General features: G+C 38.0%; 1 protein-coding gene and 1 pseudogene across 3 annotated transcripts in view; both read left to right on the top strand.

Moving 5' to 3' along the window:
- Slc9a7 (solute carrier family 9 member A7) overlaps positions 1-25,030 on the top strand; it is a 136,869-nt gene that overhangs the window by 98,803 nt on the left and 13,036 nt on the right. For 2 of the 3 annotated variants that reach the window (XM_048796496.1, XM_048796498.1), the window contains exons 12-14: positions 3,052-3,205; positions 11,871-11,930; positions 19,228-19,291. In XM_048796496.1, the coding sequence (XP_048652453.1) occupies positions 3,052-3,205; positions 11,871-11,930; positions 19,228-19,291 (278 nt within the window). The remainder of the gene's footprint in view (positions 1-3,051; positions 3,206-11,870; positions 11,931-19,227; positions 19,292-25,030) is intronic. The other variant, XM_048796497.1, reaches the window with a different exon arrangement.
- On the top strand, positions 9,117-9,289 carry LOC125614183 (annotated as a pseudogene).

Genomic DNA, 25,030 nt, shown 5'->3' with positions numbered 1-25,030 from the left:
CCTCTCAGCTACAGTATCCTTTCTTGTAAAGTAAAGTAATTGAATCAAGTAGCAGAAGTCCCTCTTTGTTCCGACTTTCTGTGGAGCAAGAGGAATAAAATACACTCAAAAAGCAAGATAAATCCAAAGCTGGATTTAACAGCTATGACAGTTCTGTTTGATTTACACTGTTGTAACCCTTTTCACTATGAAGCTGAGAGATTCAGAAAAGCCACTGAGGGGACAAAGGGCAATAACGAAAGATGTAGAGGTAAATAAGGTAGAAAGCAATTTCCATGAATAGATGATAAAGTGAGGGTGGTATTAACTTTTTAATATGAGACACAGGTTAGAGCAAGCATCTCATCACACCAAAGAGAGAAGATATTGGGGGCAAAAGACCATTGGGACCCTTAAAGGTACCTCTGACTTGTGGGGTATGGAGGGAGGGGCAGTACCAGAGGACAGAGTGAGTAGTAGCCACTTTACTGGGATGTAGTGGTTTTAGGGGGGCTCACAGAGATGCCTGGAGCCTAATAAAATCATACTGAAATGACACCAACAGGCAGTGCTCCATACATCTCTCCTTCTGTCCCAAGTAAGCTTGCCATGAGCATGAATCTATTCCCTGCCATGTTGATTGCCTTTCACTCTGACAAACGTTTTTAGATGTCCTCTTTTTATAAGCCAGAGTTCTAGTTTATGAAAGATACAAAGACCAGCCTCCTTCAAGGAGAGGTCACAGTCCTCTGGGGGTGGGGGGAGACAGATGCACAAAGAGCTAATTTCCTCTCAAGAAAGGATGACAGCTTGCGCAAAGATGTGTGAAAGACAGGACAAGAAGAGGAGTATTCAAGGCCATTTTCACAAAAGGGGTGGCCTTCAAACTGGCCTTGGAAGAAATGAAATTTCAGGAGGCAGCAGGTGGAAAGGCAGATAAGCATTGCTCTATGTGCTTTTTCTTCAAGGAAGGACAGCAGTTGTGTTGAAATGTCAGACACATGGAGCAATGCAGAAAGAGAGTGAGGTTCCAAAGGAAAAATGCATCTAGTGATCCGCAGCCTTTTGTTTTTATCAAAATTGCCTGTTGGGCTTGTTAAAGCAGATTGTAGGTTCTACTACCAAGGGTGTCTGATTCTGGAGATGAACCCTAAGAATTTCCATTTCTAGCACATTCTCAGCTGCTCCTGCTGGGTAAAGGACAATACTTCAAGAACCTCTTTTGTTCAGAGGAGACCACAGAAGCTCCGGAGTTGTCCTAAAGAGCTTGGGTTTTACTCAAGGGCAACAGGAAAACATTGAGAGCTTGATGAAGAAGGGCAGTGACAAGCTTCTGCTTACATATTAGGAAGATGCCAGTGGACAAAAAGAAGATGAATTGGAGATAACTGTCATCTAGGCAAACTTCAAATATATGAACATTATCTTCTTTACCAAAAGATTGAGATATACACAGTACTATTTAAAGATGCCACCCAAAATATTTACGCTGGGAGAAATTTGGCTATCCAAAGGAACTTATTCTTCAAGGCTTTGAAATGCCTGAGGTTCCCCTTTTATATTGCTTATAGTTTACCTACTAAATTAAAGAAAGATGTCATACATTATCTTTCCCTAGCCCCCCAAATTCTCTTCTTGGTGGCAACATTCCCGTAGAGGCTTAAATATTGACTGATGACCTTGTTGGCTAATGAGTGATCTAGCTGTATCTAAATAATTCACTAGGACAGAATAATAGAAAACATCAACTTTTTAAAAAATTTTTTTTAGTTGTTGATAAACATGAAGTATCTTTATTTATTTTTATGTGGTGCTGAGGATTGAACCCAGTGCCTCACATAAGCGAGGCAGGTGCTCTACCACTGAGCTACAGCCCCAGCCCCAACTTTTCTATTTTTTAATGTAACTTTTATTGAGTCACTCCTTTGTGAATTGTAGTGAAGGTCTCATATTAATTGTGAAATTATTGGGAAAGGGAAAATTTATAAACAGATACGATATGTCTAACTTTTCCTTCTCTTGTATAATGTACACATTGTCTTGTACTTGGTAAGTAAGAATTATACTAGATAGGTACTAAAGACTGTGAATTTTGTCTTTACCATAAAACAAATTATGAGCATGGTATGGGAACAGAACAGAGGAGCTTGGAAAGTAAACTCTAAAACATGAAAATGTTGGTTAATCTTAATGTACCTCAAGGATCAACAAAGTACAGCTCCAGGGCTAAATCTGGCTGTTGATAATTATATAAACCTGTTTTTATATACCCCACCAGTTCAGAATCCCTTTTATAGATGAATATTTACAATCTATTTGAGGACAGGGAACAGTAACTTTGAAACCCAATTAATCAAAATATCCCTCTGCAAAGAATTCTATTCTTTTCATTAGTAGACCTGCATTACAACAAAGTGTACTCAATTGTTCTTATCATATTGTTAATTTTAATCAATAATAATTTGTGGCAACCTGTTTTCTATCTTTTATATAAATACCTATATAACATCCTTGATTTGGGCTCTTGGTCCACCAAACCTGAAGTATTTAATGTCTGGCCCTTTAAAGAAAGAGTTGGCAACCCCTGATATAAGTCAGGCTATATTTTCACTTCTCTGCATGGCTTCCCCCTTTGCTAAGGAAATGCTGCACTATTTTCCACTAATGTACATTTGACATATTCAGAGCTAGCATGTGTTTTAAGTTTATGTTGACTGGGTAGTGTTATGATCACAGACTAAGAGAATGTGTGTTATTAACATTTATTTATACTTCTTTTTACTTTTGGTTACTAGCAGGAAAATTATTTAGACAATAAGTGTGTCAGTATCCTAAAATGTGCTGTACAAATTGGTGTAGTATTTTTCTCATTGTATTTGGCAATTTTGCAAAAGATAACTTCAAAGAGGAGACAGCCATATAGGTTTCAGGTTTTTCTTTCTAAGTAAAACAACTTGGCCCCCAAAGCACAAATGGCTGGAGTTTATTACCCACAAGTGGCAGTACTGGATTTTGAGGAGACATTGCCAGTTGTCTTTATCACTAAGAGATCTTCCTCTTTGGTCCCTTCAGGCCTCAGGGGAGCCATGGCCTTTGCATTGGCCATCCGCGACACAGCATCCTATGCTCGCCAGATGATGTTCACGACCACCCTCCTTATTGTCTTCTTCACCGTCTGGATCATTGGCGGAGGCACAACCCCCATGTTGTCATGGCTTAATATAAGGTCAGTTTGGAACCAAGGCCAGTTTTATATCTAAATATGTCAGTTTCCACTGTTCTTGAGAATGTTCAGTGTGCCTTGCAGGTTGTATGCCACAGCTTAGTTCATGAAGGTTTTTAGTCTTTTGTTTTGGAGGGGGATTAAATTAAGTTTGGAGTAATGGGGCTTTCCAACAGAAACAAAAAATGTTGTCATTAAAACTTTTGTCAGTACAAACACAGAGAATTAGAATCACCCAGATTCTGCTAGAGCAGTGATATCAGGGCACAAATTTAGAGTGTTAAAACTGCAGGAAAGAGAATAGACCTGTAGCCTCTGACAGTCTTCAGTATTTCATGTCCCTTTGCAATGAAATCTGAAGGATAAGCTCATCAGCCAGAAATAGAATTAGAGTTTTGTTTTAGCATGAGATTGTATGCTGTGTCTCTTCTTGCTTGAGTGCACAAAAGGTTGACATTTCCTGTGTAACTCTCATTTGTTGCAGCTGTTTGTCAGTAAAGAGGAACACTGACCTGAGTTTGGTTTTCTAATAGCATTTGAACTCCAAACTGTGTTTGCAAGCTCCAACACCAGCATTGGAACATTTCCAGAGACCCACAGCTTAACTTGGACTCTGGTTTAAGACAAGCCCCTCTTGCCTTTGAAACTCAGTTTTTCTCAATGTTAAATGAAGGCACTCTGCCACATTACCTCCAGGGCCCTTCTGCTCCAAGTGTTGCAGTTTCAGATCTGCAGGGAATGCCATGATGGTGATGGGAACCAAGAGATAATTGTGTACTAAGATGTGAGGAATCATTCTGTGAAAAGCCACCAGGTGGCAATGTTTTTCCTTTCTCTGCTGGCTTTTAATTTGCATTACCTTCTCCAGATGTAAAATGTGCAGGATCTGCAGTGCATACATAGCTTGGAGGAGAAAAAATGAACAAAGATCTTCCAGCCATCCTTAGAGTGAGGGAAAAAAAGTAGAACTTGAAAGAATAGCCTCTTCTACCTGAGGCTTTTGTATTGATGGCAGGTAGGGATTCCTGGGCTTGAGCACTGCCAGCTACCATTTCTGGGTTAGGGTGTCTCCACTTGCAGATAAAGGTGGGAGCTTATCATTGATAGTTATAATCATCATTAACATTTGTGTTGCAGGTATTGTTTTAGATATCATGCATGTACTAAGATAATTCTCATAACATTCCTGTAAGGGAGATATACTATTATTTCTATATTATTGGGGAAACTGAGATGCAGAGCAACAACTTGCCCAAGGTCACAGAGCTTTAAGTGGATGAAATAGGATTTGAACTCAGGCAGTCTTACCAGAGTCCACACGCTTAAACACTGTGTTGTACGTCCTGTTAAAAGGGTTGCTGTGCTAACGACTACTTTAATGTCATGAAATTTGGAATGGTTAGAATTTCAACTTCCTGACATGAATCTCAAGGGTTGGATGAAGTAAAATAATCCATTCTGGGGAACATAAACCTGAGGAAGAAAATTTACAGTCTTGTGGTTTTAAACTTGAGACATAAGATAGTACCATCTTTGGGTTGGGGCTGTGGCTCAGAGGTAGAGCGCTCACCTACCATGCATGAGGCACTGGGTTTGATCCTCAGCACCACATAAAAATAAAATAAAGATATTGTGTCTACCTATAACTAAAAAATAAATATTATAAAAAAGATAGTACCATCTTTGTTTTGTGTAGCAGGATGAGGGTAAGAAAGGGGGATTGGTTCTGCACACAGTTTAGAACCTTTACTTTAGGTCATCTCTGAGATTATTTCTTGTTCCTGTTTATCTGATCACCCAGTAAGTGCCCTGGATGCTCAGAGCCTGATTAAATCATATTTGATTTTCTAAGTCTTTTTCTATTTCCACCCCCATCCAAACATATGCAGGACCAAATAATTTTCTACAGAGTAGAGAGTTGATTTGTTTGTATTTTTCATGACCCTTTTCAAAAAGTGGGCCATTAAAATAATCCTAGCCAGAGCTGAGAACATGAGCAGCTTTCCCTCAGCTACACAAACTGTAGGGAAGGGAAGGATGTTGAACTAGGCTAGAAATGGGTAGGAAGGAGGTAGCAAGAATTGCTACTGAGCGAGCAACAAACAGTATTTGCTCTAGGAGTCATTTTCTGACATCTTACTGTGTACTAGGTGCTATTTTCTAAATGCTTTCTGTATATAGTTGGCCCTCATTTTTGTAGGTTTCAATGAACTATGGATTGAGAAATTTTGGGAAATATTGTTTCTGTACTGAACAGGTGCAGACTCTTTTCTTGTCATTATTTCCTAAATATATAGTATGACAACAATTTACATAGCATTTGAATTATATTTGGTATCATAAATAATCTAGAGATAATTTAACCTATCTGGAAAGGTGTGCATAGGTTTTATGCAAATAAGATGTTCTTTCCTATGAGGGACTTAAGCATCTGAAGATTTTGTTATCCAAGAGTGTCCAGGAACCAATCCCCTGTGGATACTGAGGAATGACTGTATTATGTTAACGTCTTTAATAATGCAATTATGTATTTATAAATATACACTTTTATTCTGGTGTTGTGTATATTCTTTGAATGAGGAAACCAATACATAAAGAGGTTAGGTAGCCTGGCTTTGGTCTCATAGTTACATGATGACAGGTCAAGGTCTTATGCAACTCTGAAGCCTGTGCTCTTATTTAGTCTTCTAGAATACCTGGGTAAAGCAACAGATTCTGATTTTGTGGGGCCTAGAGCTTTTATACAATTTAGGGAGCTCCTTTACATTGCTCATACAAAATCAGGTATAAGGTGAATATTTGCTGAAAATATATAAAGGTGAATTTTGCTGAATAGAATGAGAAATAACTTATAGTATGTTTCAAAGTTTTCAAAAGTTAATAATAAATATAAATATCAGAGTCCAGAAAAATAATAGAACGTTTTATTTATTAGCTGCCTGACAGCTGTACAAGTTGAGCATCCCTAATCTGAAAATCCAAAATCGTAAATACTCCAAAATCCAAAACATTTTGAGCACTGTGACTCTCAAAAACATTCAGATTTTAGAGCATTTTACATTTCATAATTTGAGGTTAAGGATACTCAACTAGTAAAGTCTATGCAAAATTTGAAAATCCAAAAACTCTAAACACTTCTGGTCCTAAGCATTTCAGATAATACTAATACAGATAACGTGTAATACTTTTTTCCTACTTTTTAAAATCTGCCTACTTTTTGATCCCCTCTTCATATAATACTTTTATAATATATACAGAGAGAATAGAAATATAAATCAGTCTTTTCTCTCAAGCATAGGTGGTCAAAATTTGCTATTATTTGTAATTTGTATTTTAGAAAGCATTCTTTAAGCTTTATTACTTTTTATTGGTAATATCACGTAAAATTTTGAAATTGTCAAATTTAGGAAAACCTCAATCAAAATTTTCTCATATGTGAGCCAGAAGATTTGAGGGCATAAAATTTTTATGCAGCATCATTTTTAAAAACCGTATTATATTTTGAAATATTTACAGATTCACAGGACATTGCAAAAATAGAGCCAAGAGATGCCATGTGTGTTTCACCAATTATTTTTCTGTTCATTACATCTTGTATACCTATGGTACAATATCTCAGTAGGAGCTGGCATGGGTTCAATGTGTGTGTGGTTGTATGCCTACTTTTTAAAATTCATATTTGATTTTCTAAAGACTATCTTTACATACCTTCTTTGGTAAAATATCTGTTCAATATTCAAGTTTTTTGTCCATTTTTAATTGGATTATTTATTTTTTATTGATTTTTGATAATTCTTCATTCTAGATGCTAGACTTTTGTCAGGTATATGGTTTCTAAATATTTTCTCCCAGACTGTAGTTTGTCTTGTTGTCCCTTTAATAGAGTTTTAGAGCAGAAGTTTTAATTTTGATGATGTATAATCTTTTTTTTTCTTTTACAAATCATGCATTTGGTGTCATATCTGAGGACTCTTGACCAAACCCTAAGTCCTGAAGGTTTTCTTCTGTGTTATTTCCTTTAAGTTTTTTTTAGTTGTGTGGTTTAATAAAATGACTCAAAGTTACTTTTTTGTAAAAGAAGTGAGGTTAGGTTGAAATATTATTTTCTTTACCCATGACTACCCAGTTGTTCCAGTATGATTTATTAGAAAGACTATCTTTACTCTTTTATTTTACTTCTTTGTCAGAAATCAATTGTCTATGTGCATTGGTGCCATTTATGTTCTGCTCCATTGATTTCTGGGTCTGTTCTTCCTATAATACCTTGCTGTTTTGAGAACTATAGTTAATACAGTAAGCCTTGACATTAGGTAGAGAAATTCTGCCCACTTTCTTATTATTCTTTTTTTAGAATTGTTATAGTTATTCTAGTTCTTTTGCACATGAATTTTAGAATGAGCTTGTCTGTATCAAAAAATCTTTCTGGGACTTTTCTTAGGAATTACATTAAACCTATATATGCCAGTTTGGGGAGATTGATATCTTCATTACGTTGTGTCTTTCAATCCATGAACATAGTATGTTTCTAAATTTACTTTGACCTTCTTGGATTTCTGTCATTAGTATTTTGTATTTTCCACTGTACAAGGCCTTTACATGTTTTGTTAGGTTTTTGTATCCTGTCACCTTGTTGAACTTACTTATTAGTTCTAGGAATACTTTTCTTTTTTTTTTTTTTTCATAGAGTCTTTGAGATATTCTACGTAGACCATCTTGTCACTTGCAAGTAAAGACACTTTATTTCATCTTTTCCAACCAGTGTGTCTTTTCTTTTCTTGCCTTATTGCTCTAGTTGACTTTCTATACCATATTTATTAACTATATTTATTATCTTGTTCCTGATCTTAAGAGGGAACATTCAGTCTTTCCCCACTAAGTGTATTGCATTAATTATAAGATTGTTTTTTGTAGATTTTCATGAGGAAATTCCTATCTCCTTTTTGGTTTCTGAGAGTCTTTGCAATTAATAGGTGTTGAATTTTGTTACTTTTCCTGAATCAGTTGAGATGATTTTTCTTATTTAATCTATTACTATGGTGAATTACATTGATAATTCTCAAATATTGAACCAGTATTGCTTCTCTGAAATAAATCTCACTTGTTTGTGGTACATTGCTTTACATTGTACTACATTCTGTAAGCAAATATTTTGTTAAGAATCTTTATTTCTATATTCACGAGGGACATTGATCTGTAGTTCCCTTTTTTGTACTTCCTTTATCTGGTTTTGGTGTTAGGGTAATATGATTTCACAAAGTAAGTTGGGGCATGTTCCATACTCTTATAGAATTGGTATTATTATTATTTTTTTGAATGTTGGGTAGAAATCAAATCTCTAGTGAAATCATTTAGACATGGAGGCTTCTTTCCCAGGAATTTTTAGATTGTGTAGTTATAGGGCTATTCAGATTATATATTTCACACTGCATTTTGGTGGATTGTGAAATTAGTCCATTTTTTTCTGATTTGTCATGTTTGTCTTATTCATAATATCATTCCCTTATTATCCTTTTGATCTCTTTGGGGTTTACACTGATATCCTCTGATTTATTCCTGATACTTTATGATATTTCATTCCTTTAATGTATACTTTCTCTCTTTTTTGTCAGTCTTGCTAGAGGTTTATTGATTTATTGATCTTTTCAAAGAACCAACTATTTATTTCATTGATTTTTTCTGTATTCTTTTTCTAATTTCCATTTAATTGATATTTGTTCCTGTCTTTATTATTTCCTTCCTTTTGTCCAACTCTACCCGAATAGCATAATGAAGCAAAGTGTGCCACCGTTGAAAAATACAGTATCGATTGGTTAATTGCATTTTCTAGATGTGTATAAATAGTGTTTGTGTAAATGTAGAAACTGGCATTTACAGAGATTACATCAAAAGAAATTCCCTTCAAAATAGGGTAATGATACTTACCTAGCAGCAGAAACACCACGATCACGTAGGTGGTTTTCCCAGGGCGAGGCTCCTCCATTACACAAAATAGGGTAATGAGACTCATTGGTTTCTTTGGCTTCTGATGTTACTTGATGGCCATGAATCATTTTTGTAACCCAGGTTCTTATTTTAAATTGATTCAGAAACCCCCTAATGTTCAGTGTGGTGTTTTGACCCCTGTGAACTCAGTAGGATTAGTACCCACTTGTTCCTTATTTCTCCAGCCTGCTGAAAGAGGCCCTGATTAACTGTTAAGTAACTGTTCAGAAGTTGGAAGCTCAGAGTAGGTCTTGGAATTCCATCAGAAATAATTAGGATATGGCCTTGATTCTTACCTATGGCTAAATTCAAGTCTCTGTATAAATGAATACAACTACAAATCCAAAGCCAGGTCACTGCTTTCTATAAGTCCAACTTATATGTTTTAAAAACTGATGTTTTACGATTAATATTTTAAAACATAATGGCAGAATGCTCCAGTTTTTTTCTGGTAATCCATAAACTACATAATATTTTTCTTAGTCTCTTGAGTAGGTGTTGTTATTCAGTTTTGGCAATTTAGACAAATAATTGATGAGCCTTATTACATTGTGATGGCATAGTGGCTGTCCTCTTAGATTTCCTAGCCTCAAGTGACACAAGTGAAGTGATAGAGATGTTGGGGTGGGATGGGGTGATAGAGTTGATGGGGTGGGGAGGTGATAGAGAGATGATGGGTTAAAGTGGACCTTTGTATCCTAAGGGCAGTAATGTAATCATCCAAGAACAAGTAAGAACACTGGCATAATCCTGTTAGACTAAGAACTTTTGGTAAAGAACTTTGCAAGATAATGTGAGGAATGAAGGTAGGAAGGAGCTCTGACCTTTTTATGTAATAGCATTTGTTAATGGATATTTTTAGAATTTACAGATGCAACCTTGTACTCAAAGACAGTGTCCTATAAGGGGAAGAGCTGAGGTTCTGGGGTCCAACTACCTGTGTTGGAGTCTTGCCTCCACCATTTTTATCTTTGTGACCTTGGGCAATTTATTTCATCTCTAACCCTTGTTTCCTCAACAAATTTTAAATAGGGACAATCATAGCATGATGATAAAAGTAATTATGTAGATGTGATGAAGAATTCTTTCATTAGGGGATGGGGATATGACAGTGGTAGAGTGCTTGCCTAATGTGTGCAGGGCCCTGGGTTCAATCCCAGAACTTAAAAAAAAAAAAGACAAAAATTATCTCATTAAATGTGCCATTTGACACATGGTAAGTACTTAGCATATTTTAGCTGTTATGTTTTCCGATGTTACTGTTATTACAATTACTCACATAGCAATGAATCTTACATTAAATAAATCCTGGCTTGTTTTTCTGGTATTTGTTATATTTCTTAATGCTATAGTAATATAGAGTGGTTCAAGTCACATTTTGAACATGTAATAATAGAAAGATATACCTTAAGAAGTATCATGTTGTTACTTGCATATTTCAGGAAATGTAAGTAGCATGAGTATGTGGGCATTGCTGGGCACAGTGTTTCTCAACCATTTTTTCATTGTTTCTCTCCCTAAAGAGCCTTAAAATTTTTTCTTCCCAATTATTTCCTCCAATAAAATGTTAATGCCACAGATCTGCTGTATATCTGTTTCTGTACTATAGCCCTTGGATGGCCACAAACCATTATACTATCTAAGATTTTTTTGTTCCACAAGAACCAATTTTCATATCCACAGGAACAACATCACCCCCATTGAGAATACATGATTTAGTGCAGTGGTTTTTAACTCAGGGCAATTTTGCCACCCAGGAGACATTTGTGAACATCTGGAGACATTTATGGCTGCCACAATGTGGAGTGGGTTGTAGGGTCTGCTATTGTGGGTAGAAGCTAAGGATACTCCAGTGTACAGGAGGATGGTTCCCCACAACAGAGAATTATCTAGTCCCAAATGTCAATAGTGTTGAGTTTGCCAAACCCTCTCTAATTTATATGATAGTCAAATTTAATGCACTCTGAATATCCCAGAAATCAATAAGGAAGTCACTGTGAAAGTGGACCATGTCAAGTCAAAGGCCACAAGGAAAAGGGAATTGCAGAAGTGGGGTTTCTGACCTTCAGGTTGAAACTGTGGGCATTGTGGTTTGCTTATCTAGAATAAAGGGTCATCTGTATCTTTTTAAGTATTGTTATTCTTATCCAATAATAAAATGGTTTTTGTTCTGTCAAATATGTGTAAAAATATGTTTAAATGCTTTCAAATATGTGTTTAGTAATGATTAACTGTTTTCTATTTTTGGTATGGGCATATCTTTCTTTATGAAATAGATGAATGCCTGGAAAACTGTATAAATTCATTTTGTATAAGATATATTTAATTCCTCTGGCATTATTACATTATATTTCAAGAGACTTAACTTCATTCTTAGTTGGTTCTTATTTGACCTGGCTTCTAACATTGTTGATTTAAATTTAAATTTAGCAGCTCCTCTGCCTCTCTCTGGGTTTTAGAGAATGGGGACAATTTAAGAGGGATATGTAGCTTAGTAGTAGAGTGCGTGCTTAGCATGTAAGAAGCCCTGAGTTCAATCCCTAGCAATAAAAACAAGAAGGGTATGGATTTATATAGAAAGTGAGATGGCCTATTCTTTCATGCACATGGTCCAGGTCATATGTCCAGAACTCACGGCACCCCTGTTATCCCTATCACACTCACATTCCCTTCTTCTGCTGCCCAGAGTTGGCGTGGAGGAGCCCTCCGAAGAGGACCAGAATGAACACCGCTGGCAATACTTCAGGTGACACAAGGGCATCCTCAGAAAACAATTAACTGGGCCTGGCTTTTTTCCTTTCTAACCTCAAATATTTCTCTTTATGCTGATCGTTTCTTTTAGCCAAGGGGCTGGAAGTTAAGTTAATTCTAATCATTCTTTCCACCCTTTCTCTGGATTGATTGATTGTGTCTCAGTATTGCTGGGATTCTTTCCCCTTTCCCCACATTTTGGACAGTGTATTGTCGACATGAAAGCCTGAGTTGGCAGGTGTCTCCTTTTGGTACATCTGAATTTAGTGTTAAGAACAGCTCATTTTCAGTGACACAGATGCTTTTTCTGTAACATCCTGCTTATGATCTACTAAATAAGGTTTGTGACTCATATAGGGTACTAGAATTTCCTATTTCAATCGTGAGTGAAGCATGACTTCTTTCATCCTAACTAAATACACACATTCTTGTGTTTTTTAGAGTATGTATTTGTGTGCTTATACCTTCTCATGGTGATTCAGAAGGTATGAAGAATATTTTTTAAACAAAATGATAAATATCCCTCTAAATGCAATTTGTTTCTCAGTATCCATTCAAGTTTATGATATAATTATGCTTAAGGGTGGTGATGTAGGAACAAACAGAATACAAACTTTAATGTTTCTTCTTTCCTTTCTTTAGCTCTAACTGGTATGCTTTCTTCCTGATCTGATTCTCAGTGCTGGTAGATAGATAAAATGCAAAATATGCTTGAACTCTGTTCTTGGCATTGTAAAAATGTTTTACTTCCTGGAGGCAGTGGTAAAAGCAGCAGTACCATGATTCTTGGGATATCATGTCTGAGATATACACTGTAATGACATGCATGAAGTTAACTGTAATCGTTAATCTCACTGGGTTCTACTATTAAAGACACACACACACACACACACACACACACAAGTTCATTTTTGGATACCTCACTTTAGGTACCATATAAGTTACAGATGAAACTCTTTCCTTTGGCACATCCTACATTTCTTTTGAGACACGGTCTCACTACATTGCTGAATCTGGTCTTGAACTTGGGATCCTCCTGCCTCAGCCTCCTGAGTCACAGGGATTACTGGTGTGCACAACCACACCTGGCTGAAACATCCCATCTTTAAGAAGGAAGTATAAGTTATTACACCTGGGACACGAGGGAATCCAGATTATGACCTGATGTTCAAGGTTTTATATGAAGGTGTGTCTGATCTTCAAATTGTGGTACAACTCAGTGGGGGAGCACATGCATAGGGTACTGGCACCACCTCCAAAATTTAAATTAAAAAATTAAAGTAGAATACTTCTAAAGCTTCTGAGATTTCAAGACATTTTGTCTGTTAACCAGAATGAACAAATTATTATACCAGAAGGAAGTTATTAATTTTTGGTATTTATTCATTCCAGAATGAGCACATCAGTTTGATTGCTTTATTTTCTCTTTGGTGTAGGATTTCCACATTTGTCTAATTCTTAATGCAAGTAAGTATAATTCAGTTTATTCTGGAAGAAAAGACTGTTATGTGTGCTCCAGTGAGCTCAGCCTACATGTATCAGGGGAATGCTAAAATATTATATAATAAAGCAGAACAAAAAGTTCCATGTTTATATAATGTCCTAGGTCAAAAAAGCCTTGCATCAGGTCAGGAGAGAAAATATATATTATGAAGTCACCTGAAACTAGGAATTTCAGAAAGTTAGGGGACCCTGACAAGTCTTCTGAGGCTTTAAAACTGAGATTAAAATCATCTATCTGGTCTTTCTTGCTGCCTAGCACCACACCAAACACCCTGGCCCATTGCTTTACCTCCTGTTCCCAGAGGCCAGTTTGGTTCTGGGCTTTGCCCCAAGGGTGGGGCCTTATGTAGGGAGTCTCAGGGTCCTGTGTCATCCTTGGGGATTGGTCCAAAGGGCCCTCAAGCCTGCCAGAAGAGTAATTATGAAATCACCCTAAAGTAAACAGCATTGAATGGAGAAAGAAATTGCAGAAGGATGATATTTGTGTCTCATAGCCCATGTTCTGTTTTCTTTGGGACATTTAAAAGCAGTAGCAATCTGGGAAGCAGGTCTTTGTTTTCTTTCTTAGAATTTTCATATTAAGCACTTATACCAGAAGTAGGGACCTCCAGGAGACCCCAAGTACCTTCCCTGGTTACTCTGTCTGTGGGAGGGCCCAGGAGATCGATCCTTTCAGGTTCTATGCTGTCAAGAGTTTTAGGCTATAATTCAGGTTATATGTGGTTGATAGCAAGTGGCTGCAGTGAAGGTTGGAACTTCCATGGCAGAAAAATGATAAAAATAAGGAAAAAGCACATTGGGTAAGACAGTCCTTGGAACTACAGTTTTCTAGGGGGTATATACAACCAGAGCTGAAGATGGCTATATTGGTTGGAGTTTAATTAACTATCTCAGTTAACTAGCATTTTTTCCCTTTTCCTTCACATTTAAGAGAAAAGGAATCTCAACAAAACATTCCAGAATTTACTGGAAAACGTTTAAATTACATAATTACTGGAATCTCTATTTGTCTGTTTACTATATTTACCTATTATTTAGCACCCTGTGCTCATGAATCCTTATAATTTGTGGTTTTTAGATCCTGAAATAATATGAGCTCATGAATCATATTAGTAGATTGAATTAGAAAGGAAAATAGACTGATGTGTTTTTGAAACATTTTCACCAAGGATATAATTAAGTATTCTTTTTTTTAATTGTGAAAAAAATTTAAATCTAAAAAAAAGAAAAGAATAAAACAACGAATACCTACATACTAACCTGAATTTACCACTTAAGATTTTTATCATTTCAAAAGGTCATTTGTGTGTCCCCCCTTACTCTCACCTGTTCCAAAATACCTCAAAATACATTGCAGACATCATGACTTTCCATCCCTAAATACTTTAAAGTGTATCTCCTAGAAATCCAGTCTACTATATGACCATAATAGTTCTTTTACACCTAAGAAAAGTAACTTGAATTTTACACACACACAGACACACACATCCAGGATCCAATTACAGCTTACTTTGTCATGTCTGTTTAGTTTCTTTTAATCTAGAACAAACCCCCCGATTTTTGGTCTCTTATGATATTGATTTTTTTAAACCATTCATGGTAATAATCCCACAATCTGGATTTTTCTGATGTTTTCACATGACTAGAGATGAATAATCATTCTTGTTAAAAGACTGTAAAGGTTATACTATACATTTCTTGTTGCATCCTATCAAGTGGCACATGTTGTCAGGCTTCCTCTTAAGTGATGTCACAGTTGATCACTTGGTTAAGGTAGTGACCCCAGTCTCTCTACTATCAAGGTACCATTTTTTTTTCTTGTTAATGAAAAAGTAATTTGTAGAATGATCTTTTAACATCATATAAAAGGCCAGACTCCCTACAACATTTACTCAGTGGTAAAATCATTCACTAATGATCCTTGATTAAAAGAGTGATTATACTGGGGGTGGAAAAATGGAGATTTTCTAATTCTGTCATTCCTTTCACTTTGCTGCTGCTGCTACTACTACTACTACTACTACTGATACTGGGGATTGAACTTAGGAGTGCTGGGTTCAGTCGGGGCATACCACTGAGCTACATCCCCAGCCCATATATTTTTTTTTTATTTTGAGACATGGCCTTGCAAAGATTTTGAGGCTGGTCTTGAACTTGTGATCCTCCTGCCTCAGCCTCCTGAGTCACTGGGATTATGGGCATGCACCACTACATCTGGCCATTATCCTTTCACTTTGTAAGATGATGATCCCAATAAAGAAGAATATTATAGTATTTTAAATTTTATATACTGACAAAGTAAGGAATCTCTCCAATAAGTAGTCAGTTCAAGAAAAATTTTACTTAATATTTATACTACTTGGGGTTGTGTCATCACAGGAGCCTGGTATTATCCTTGATAATAGGAATTTGGGTGTTAGTGAGCAAGCAAAAAGTTAGCAGACAGTTGTTGCTTTTTTAGTTAAAAAATGTGATAGTGGAGAGACATGGCTAGAATTAGTTCATTCTGGAATCTGCACAAGTCCAACTTAGTAGCCACTAGTTACAGATGACTATTTAAATTTTAATTAATTGAACTAACATGTAAAATGCAGTTCCTCAGTTATACTAGTTCTATTCCAAGTGCTCAGTGGTCACACACATGTGGCTGGTGGTTACCATATTAGCATAGGGATAGGACACTTCCATCACTGCTGAAAGTTCTGTTGGGCAGTGTAGATCTAGAACAATTCTTAGGTTTCCCCAGAACATAATGGTGAAGTTCACAGGTTTTGAATGAGATCAAGGAGACCTTAACTTCATGAATTCATCAAGTTTTGCAGTGTTTTGTGCTTTGATTTAGAATTCTGTCCTGACTAAATGGGCCCAGGATAAATGGATGCTTCTAGGACTTGAATGAAAATGGTCCAAGCCTAAACTTTATATAAGCAATTCTTGTTAAACAGATTTATTTTAGTTCTGGTTAAACAGATTTTATTTTAGAAGAGATGAGCTGAAAGAATTGAGAAGGCTAAATTTCACTTGGTAGCTTTTTCTGTATTTGACTTTATTTTCTTTGTTATAATACAAGACACACTGACGTCTTTTTGCCCTGTCCATAGGCCTCCTATTTCATCTGTATTGATAAAGTCAATTTTGTAACTGGTAGTGACATGGAAGACACATAAAAAGCTAATATACCACTTTCAAAATTCACAGCGCAAAAGGTAGAGATTGGTAGTAACGCATCCGAACTACTATATTCTTGGTCACACTGCCCTTCACACCCTTCAGCAGCTTATCTGTGGTTAGGCTAAGGGCAGATGTGTCACCTGGAATTCTGGTAGGCTGACTGAGAGATGCTTGGCAAGTGCTTGGCCCTTCTGAGTATGCACCTGGGAGCTCATCTTAAGTAAATTAGTCTGGCATTAAATGGCTTTGCACTGCTATAGAATCTACAAAATGAAGGCTAATATTGGATTCCTAGCTGTTGACCTTGTACATTGCTAACAAAACCATTATATAGAGGATTTTTATTTCTGAAATATACATCAAGAGACTAAAAACTGGTGAGGATTAAAGATCACAGTTAGGAATTCAATGTGTGACCTCTCTTTTGGTCACTTTTATACATTGAACACTTGGTGTGCACTAGAACTCTGGTGTGTTACTTTCATGGGCAGCCCTTGGCCTCCTGGATTGCATGGCTTTCAGGTCAAAAGATCTCCATGAGATTTATTGTTCATACATTCCCCAGACAATGTCCAGTGGCAAGGACCACTGCCTGGAAGTAGCCTCTATCATGTAGCAAAGTCCATCTAATTCAATACAAAGATCTCATCAAACCCCAGGCCATGGCAAAGAAATCTAGTGTGAAGCCCACTATAGGCTTTTAACTAATTGCTTAGAACATTACCTGGCAGAGTACGATTTTTGTAAATACTGAATGTATGAATGCACCTTATGGTTTTAAATATTGCCTTCAGCACAAGATGAGGTAACTGTTCCCTTTTCTTTTCTATCACCCTTCCCAGGGGTATGCACCTCAGGTGAGTGCTACACAAGCCCAGAATAAGACAGACTAGAGATTGGCTTTGAGAGGCGAGGCACTTTTGTGTTGACTTCTTACATACACTCCCATTTCTATATAGTCTCCTATCTTAGAAAAGATCCTGGGTGCCATGGGAGCGAGGGAGAAGAGAAAGAGGAAGAAAAGTAAATGCTTGCACATGGGGCTTTGTGCATCCCCTGCCTGCTCATTAGAGTCAATGCCCTGGTAGCAGACAGCAGAGACAATCCTGCCAAACCCACTCACACCTCCCTTCTAGCACAAAGCTGACCTAATCTACTAAAAACTTCACCTTTGGTTTACCTTTTATACACAGTCCATTCTTTGTGACACTGGAAGGAGTGAAGGGAGATAGAGAATTTTCTTGTTATCTCTGTTTTCTCTTCCTTGTTCCATATTATCTATGTCATCAGTATCACAGTTCTGTGCCTCAGAATGAGGAAGGTGCGTACAGCAATAGTTGGTATGTGACTTAAGCCAAGACAACAGTTCCTCCATGCTTTTCTGGAATTTGTTCTAAGTGGATTTTGTCACTATGCCTTTTCTTTCTATCTTCAGTTGTTGCTTTTAGTTGTGTGAGTTCTAAAGATCATCTTTGGTGCAGGAGAGTTTGGGATCACTGGGAAAGCAAATCGAGATTCTAGGTAATAATACTGTTAAAGAAAGCATTATTCTGATACTTGTTAAAAGGGTAAGCAGACTTTATTCAGGACCATCACAGTTGGTATAGGAACCATGATGGGGTTTGACAGTAGAAGGAAAAAGCTAGGGCTCAAAAGATAGACCATTACAAAGAGGAAACATCAAGGTAAGAGGGATTCTGGCTAAACTGACCTGATAGGATTCTTGCTGAAGTCGGGCCAAGATGATCAGTCATCAGCCAGGGTTTGGTAGAGGATGGAGAACCCCATCAGATATTTCAGGGGATCAAATATCAAGGATGGGGATTCTGGCTAAACCAACTCAGGAAAACTCTTGCTAAAATTAGGTGATGCAAAGACAGACACAAAAGCTCAAAAGTCAGGGAGAATCCGGGAAAAGGATTCAGAAGAGCCTGACTCAAATTTGGTCAAGGAAAGACTCCGTCAGTATGCATGCTGATGTAGTTGGGGGAAGTGTACTGATTGCTACTTAATTTGAACACATCCAAAAATAGTAAAGAAACTGTAGGGGGCTAGGGATATAGCTCAGAGAGAGTGCTTGCCTCGCATGCACAAAGCCCTGGGTTCAATCCTCAACACCACAACGACGACAAAAAAAAAAAAAAGAAAATGTAGTAAAATGTTACTGGGAGAATCTCAGGATGGTGGCTGTATAGATACTCTAAGTTCCTTTAACACTTCCAAGTATATCTGAAAAAAAATTGTAACAGAATGTTAAGGACATCAAAGCTGGTCAGAGCGGAAGTGTGGAGGCAGTCAAGAGGAAGGGACCCACATTTAGGTAATGGGGACTGCCTGTTGCAGGAAGGCAGATGGATAGTTAGCAGCATGTGCCATTTTCCAGGGGGCTTGCTAATGCCATATAAGCACAGAGGATTGATTGTCCTCCAACCCTCTAGGACATGATGTGGTCTGTGGCTTGACTTCTGCATGACAGCCTTCCTCTCCTTGTAGCTAACAACTCCTTCTGTTTTGGGAAGATGGTCAACCTTGTGGCTACTTTTCAGCCAACATAGCTGCCATGGGCCAAGCTAATGTTTTCTGTTTTTGTCCTTGTCTTCCTCCCTGGTGACTTTTAGAGTTGGTGTTGACCCAGATCAAGACCCACCACCCAACAATGACAGCTTTCAAGTCTTACAAGGGGTAAGTAACATGAAATGCTTCTTTACAGGGAAGACATAATTTAAAGTAGCTAAAATTCAGTGAGTATTTGCTACATACTAGATTGTACCTGGACTCCCTCATTGTCATCTTGACATTGACCTTTTGACATAGTTCCCCCATTGGAGGCTGAAGGGTGAGCACTTAAAAAGTGGTTTTAAGTTAGAATTAAAAAGTGGTTTGTTTTGTATGTGAAACAGGCCAGGAGTTAGCTAGATAATGAAGATTTTCAGAGATTTCATCTTGACAGTTGCAGACCAGTCAAAACATCCTCAGCTGTTCTACTGTTTCCTGTTGTTCCTATCTTTGTACTGAAGCACCTGTAAAAGGAAATTAATGAAATGATTTGGTTGGTTTTATGTAGCAGAACTTGCTGTACATCTCTCATAAGACCTCCATGCTAGAAACACTGGGCTTGAAATGAGACTTAGTAAAAAATTTACTGTTGCTTTTCCATGGAAATATTTGAGAAACAGCAGGTCCTAAGTGCTAAGGGTTCTGGCATTTGGTCCATGCACTAACAGCTAAAATAGCTACCCTCACAGGCAGGGTGAGCCTCCCTGGGTGGGCCTGAACAGGTTAACTCAGTGTTCCTCTCAACTCCTAGAAGACCCTTTGGCTGTGAGCACTGCACATTTGGCCCTGTGAATGGACTGGCAGTGACTTCTGCTACACTTCTGATGGCACCCCATTTGTCACACTGGAGCTATGTCACAGCTTCCCCCAACCTCCTTCTTCCAAATATCACACACAGTCAGGAAGAAGGGCCTGCAAAGTCAGTCCTGCTGACCTTTTGAAAACTGTCAAGATTGCTGTCAGCCTGGGAAAAACAGGCGAACTTTAGGCTTGGTTCCCCAGGAAACCCTCTGCTAAATGACTCATGCCCTTGTGCAGAAAGGGCCTTATTTCTTCAAATCCTTTTGGCCTGACCCTCTCTTTCCAGTGAGGCACTAACAGGACTGGGAGTGCTCAGTGATCATGAGAAACAGGGAAACAGAAATAAATGGGCTTGTCATGTTTGGGTGAAACCCTGGGTGCTTGCAGTTTCCCCTGAAATAGATCCAGGTCCTGTGCTCAGTGTTGTCATGAAACTGAGATCAGAGGTAGGGAAAGTCCAGATGTTTGTCCCTCACTAGAAAAGAAAAGGCAGTTTTCTCTAAATGAGCATCCTAAAAACAACAAAGAAATGGAGAGTGATATTTGATAGGAAAGCATTTCTTAGAATAAGGACAATTTTCCTCACTGGTTCTAGAAGCTCAAGGTTATAAACAGAGTCATGGCTACAGAGCTACAGACCATTAGTTCATGTGGGAGAAGGAAAGGAGCCATTGGCTGGAACTTCTGGCTCTATGTGAGGGAAGCATAAGAATATTGTAGGCAGACTTCAGCATTGTGTCCCTGGCAAGTTTGACTCATTAGAACAAAACAAGACCAAAACGTAGTTGCTTTGTTTGTCCAGAGGTCTTGGTGACTTTGCAACCAAAACAAAAACAAGCCCAGCTGGAAGCAAGCTGCCTGGGCCAGGATGGCCTCTCACCCCATTAAAGGGGGGGACTTTTCATGCCAGATCAGACACAGCTGAGATTTCTGTTGGCCGGACATACAAACACATCATTCACTTCCTTCCCTGTGTTTCCAGAAGAGCACTCATTGATGGAGCGGCAAAGGGAATGGGTTTATTATGTCAGCAGGACCAGCACACAAGCTGGATATTATGGAATGTGGAGGAAAGGAAACCCGAGTTTCTGAGTGTGTGTGCATGTGTGTGTGAGTATGTTGTGAGAACTATAGAACTTAGATGTTTATATTTGCATCGACATAGGACTTGGTAAGCAAGTTTGTTTCTGGCTCCTCCTCCTAGTTTTCCTACAGGCTGAAATCTGATACCCAGTCACCTAAATCTTTAACTTCAAACAGTTGCTGAAGTGACTTTCCTCAAATTACTGCTCTCTGACTACTCCCCTAGTTTTTTTTTTTTTAATTTTTAGCTGTAGATGGACACAATATCTTTATTTCATTTTTTTATGTGGTGCTAGGAATCGAACCCAGTGCTTCACACATGCTAGGCAAGCGCTCTACCACTGAGCCACAACTCCAGCCACTAGTTTTTTTTTCTATTTGTCTAACAATTGCTTCCTTTGGCCCCTCTATTTTCCTTTCTGCTATTTTTTGTTGTTGTTCTCTAGAAACTCAGAATTAATACTAATTTATTCATTCACTTGACAAATATTTATTGAGCACTTATTATATATCAGACCTTCTTTCAGACTCTGGCAATACATCTGCAAAAAGACAAATGAATCTCTGTCCTGAAGGGTTTGGTGACAATGTTATGGAAGAGGAAGATGAAGAGAGGCAGAAGGTGGAAAGCCTTATCTGCTTTTCCCTCCAGGGAGCACGGACCTGTCATTACTACTTCTAATGTCCCTGTGGCCCAGTGGCATGGTCCAACAACTTAGAAGTTAGGGAGAGAATTTGTTAGAAATGTTGTTTCTCAGGCCTCATCTAGCCCTACTGAAGCAGCATCTGTGCTTTCACAGTATCCCCAGGGGATTTGTGTATAATTTGCAATTTCAGAAACCTGGTGCGACTCTGGGAATAGTTTTAAGTAGGACTGAGATATTTTGGTTCATTGGTCTCATAAAAAAAAAAAGCCCAAATCAAGTTGCATCGTTTATTTGCTTTTCTGCTCTCTGTTAGTTTTGTGGGACTACTATAACAAGTCACCACAGAGTTTGTAGCTTAAAGCAACACAATTATATTGTTTAATAGTTCAGTAGATCAGAAGTCTGTTGGGCTCAGATGGTTTCTCTCCTTCAAAGCTAAAAATCAAAGCTTGGGCAGATGTGAGCACTAGAGGAGAAGCCACTTGCAGACTCATTCAGATTGTTGATAGAAGTCAGTTCCCTGGAGTTGTAGCACTAAGATTCAGTATCCTTTCTCTCAGTTTCCTGGGGACCATGCTTAGCTCCTGGAAGTTACTAGCATTTCTTGGGGCATGGCCCCTTCTGTCTTAAAATCCAGAAACAGTGCTTTTTTTTTAAGAGCCTATGATATTGTACTGAGTCTACCTGAATAACCCTATATCCATATACAAAGCCCCTTTTGCCATGTATGTAACATTACAGGCTCCAGAAATTAGGATATAGAATTTGTTGGGTGGCCATTGTTCTTGCCTACCACATACTCCATTCCTGGAAAAGTAAACTATTATTGTTATTGTAACTTTAAAAATTTTAACATATAAGAATTGAATAAAATATGACTATGAAGACATCGGTATTCACTAGTTCTAGAGAAATTATTTTAAAAATAACACTCTTTGCCATTCCTCAGTTTTTTTGGTTCTTTTAATCAGCTTTCTTTTTCTTCACGACGTTTGTTACTGTGTGTGTGTGTGTGTGTGTGTGTGTGTGTGTGTGTAAGAGAGGAGAAAAAGAGAGTATATATGTATTTGTTCCATCTCTCTCTGGAAAGGAGCAAGTGCTGAGTCTTTTTTCTTTTTCTGTTTCCAGCACTCAGCATGATGTCTGGCATATAGTCGGCACTTAATGAATGAATAAAAATATACCCTCAGTGTTATATACTCATGCTGATAAGCAGGGTCGGCATTATTTTTGAAGAGGATTAATAATATCAGTAAAAATATTAAGAGTCCCTTGTGTAAAAAGCCACACAAGATAGCCTAATGACATTATGAGTAGGGTTTTCCCCCCAACAAATGTATGTTGGAAATGACATATACAGTCTTTAGAAATGAACTAAATTAATAATATAAACTCTAATTGTGCTAAATAGTTTACAAATATTTAACCAGCATTGAAAAAGTCACATGACTAATAATGAGTTAATATTTGTTGAGTACATACCACATGTCAGACACTGTCCTAAGTTCTTTAAATGTAAAAATAATTTGGACCTCTAAAAGAAAAAAATTGTTTCTTCTCTGTACTCACAGCACTTCTAACACCAGTATGTGCAGTTTTTCCCTCACAAAAACCAATTCTTCAGTTCTCAGTGGACAACAAGTTGGGGTCCTCTAGTTTAACTTGATCCTTACCACTAATGGCTTGAAGGTAGGATCAGATCCCATAGGTCAAGGGCTCAGTCCTACAAGATTGCCTCCACTTCAGATATCAATCATAAATTCCAGGTTTTAACCTGAATTTCTTTCTGGCAATAAATCAGGAGTTCCTGTGACCTCTTCCTCAGTTTCAGTAATTTGCTGGAATGACTCATGGAACTCAGAAAAGCACTTTATTTGCCATTACTGTTTATTATGGATGATACAGCTCAGGAATGATCAAATGGAAGAGATGCATAAGGCATCTCTGGGGATGGGGGTACATGGAGAGTCCATGCTCTTTTCTGGCATCCCATCCTCTTAGCACCTCCATGTGTTCACCAACTCAGAACATCTCCAGATCTTTTCATTGAGGGGTTTTATGGAGGTTCCATTACACAGGTGTGGTTAGTTAAATCATGAACTATTCATGAATGACTAAATCTTCAGTCCCTCTTTCCTCCTTGGAGGTGGGAGTGGAGCTGAAAGTTCCAGCTCTCTTAGCACAAGGTTGGTTCCTCTGGCAACCAGCCCTGAGCTGCCAAGAGTCATCTCATTAGCATAAACCTGGGTGTGGTTGAAAGGGAGAATTAAAAAGGATGCTCTTCTCACCCTAGTAATTCAGGAAATTCCAAGGGTTTAGAAATTTTGTACCAGGGGCTGAGATGAAGACCTAATGCATATTTCTTGTTATATCACAATATCACATTCCCATAATGACCCTGCAAGGTAGACAATTTTTATTGTGAGTGTGTGCATGTGTGTGCTTCTGAGAATCAAACCTAAGACCTTACACATGCTAGGTAAGTGCTGTACCGCTGAGCTACACCTACACCCCCCCATCGTGGTAGGTAATTATTAAGATCTTCATTTTACAAACGAGGCCACCGAATGTTAGGTAACTTGCTTAGAGTTATGTAGCAAGGCAAAAGGCACAATCAGGACATAGTCTGTTGAGAGGGCCTGTGATATTCACTCCAGTGTCTCTTAGAACAGTTTGTTGCTTTGGAAACATTTTCTAGAGAAGCCAAGCTTCTGTGGTCAGTCTTGAAGGATGAATAAGGGATTGGCCAGCAAGTCAGTATGGGTGTGAGAAAGTGAGAGGAAGAAAGGCCCTAGAAGTGGCTAGAGCCAAAGACATGGGGCGTGAACAGTTCTGGTGGGAAAGCAGGTTGTGAGGAGGGGCCTGTGAAAGAACAAATCCCTGCTTTTGCTGTGGGCAGCACAAGAATGGAAATCCCAGGCTCCAAGTGCAGGCGGGAAGGAAGCCCCGCCTTCTCCCCCAGTGACCCGTGCTCAGCCCAGTGCTAATGGGAGCCCACAGGAAAAGCTCTCGTGATTTCTGTGTGATAAAGCAGTTGTGGGTCATCTTACAGATCAGCTTAAGAAATTAGTTCTGTTTCACAGAACTGCCGGATTTCCTCAAAGCCACCGTATGTGGATTTATCTAAGTTCTTCCTGTACCTAATCATATTTCTGGCAGCATCGCTTGGAATTAGAAGCTGTTTAACATCCTCTTTACAAAGTAACACTTTTAGGTTTGTCCTGAATTTACCCTTCTCAGAGTCATCTCTTTTTTTTTTTTAATTCAGGTTTTGCTGCAGAATCTGAGGTCACTTTCTCTTATTTGTAGATTGTAAGGATATATATCTCTTTGT

This window comes from Marmota marmota, unplaced genomic scaffold, assembly GCF_001458135.2.
Source record: "Marmota marmota marmota unplaced genomic scaffold, marMar, whole genome shotgun sequence".
NCBI classification, from domain to species: domain Eukaryota; kingdom Metazoa; phylum Chordata; class Mammalia; order Rodentia; family Sciuridae; genus Marmota; species Marmota marmota.
This window is presented reverse-complemented; position numbering and strand designations above follow the sequence as displayed.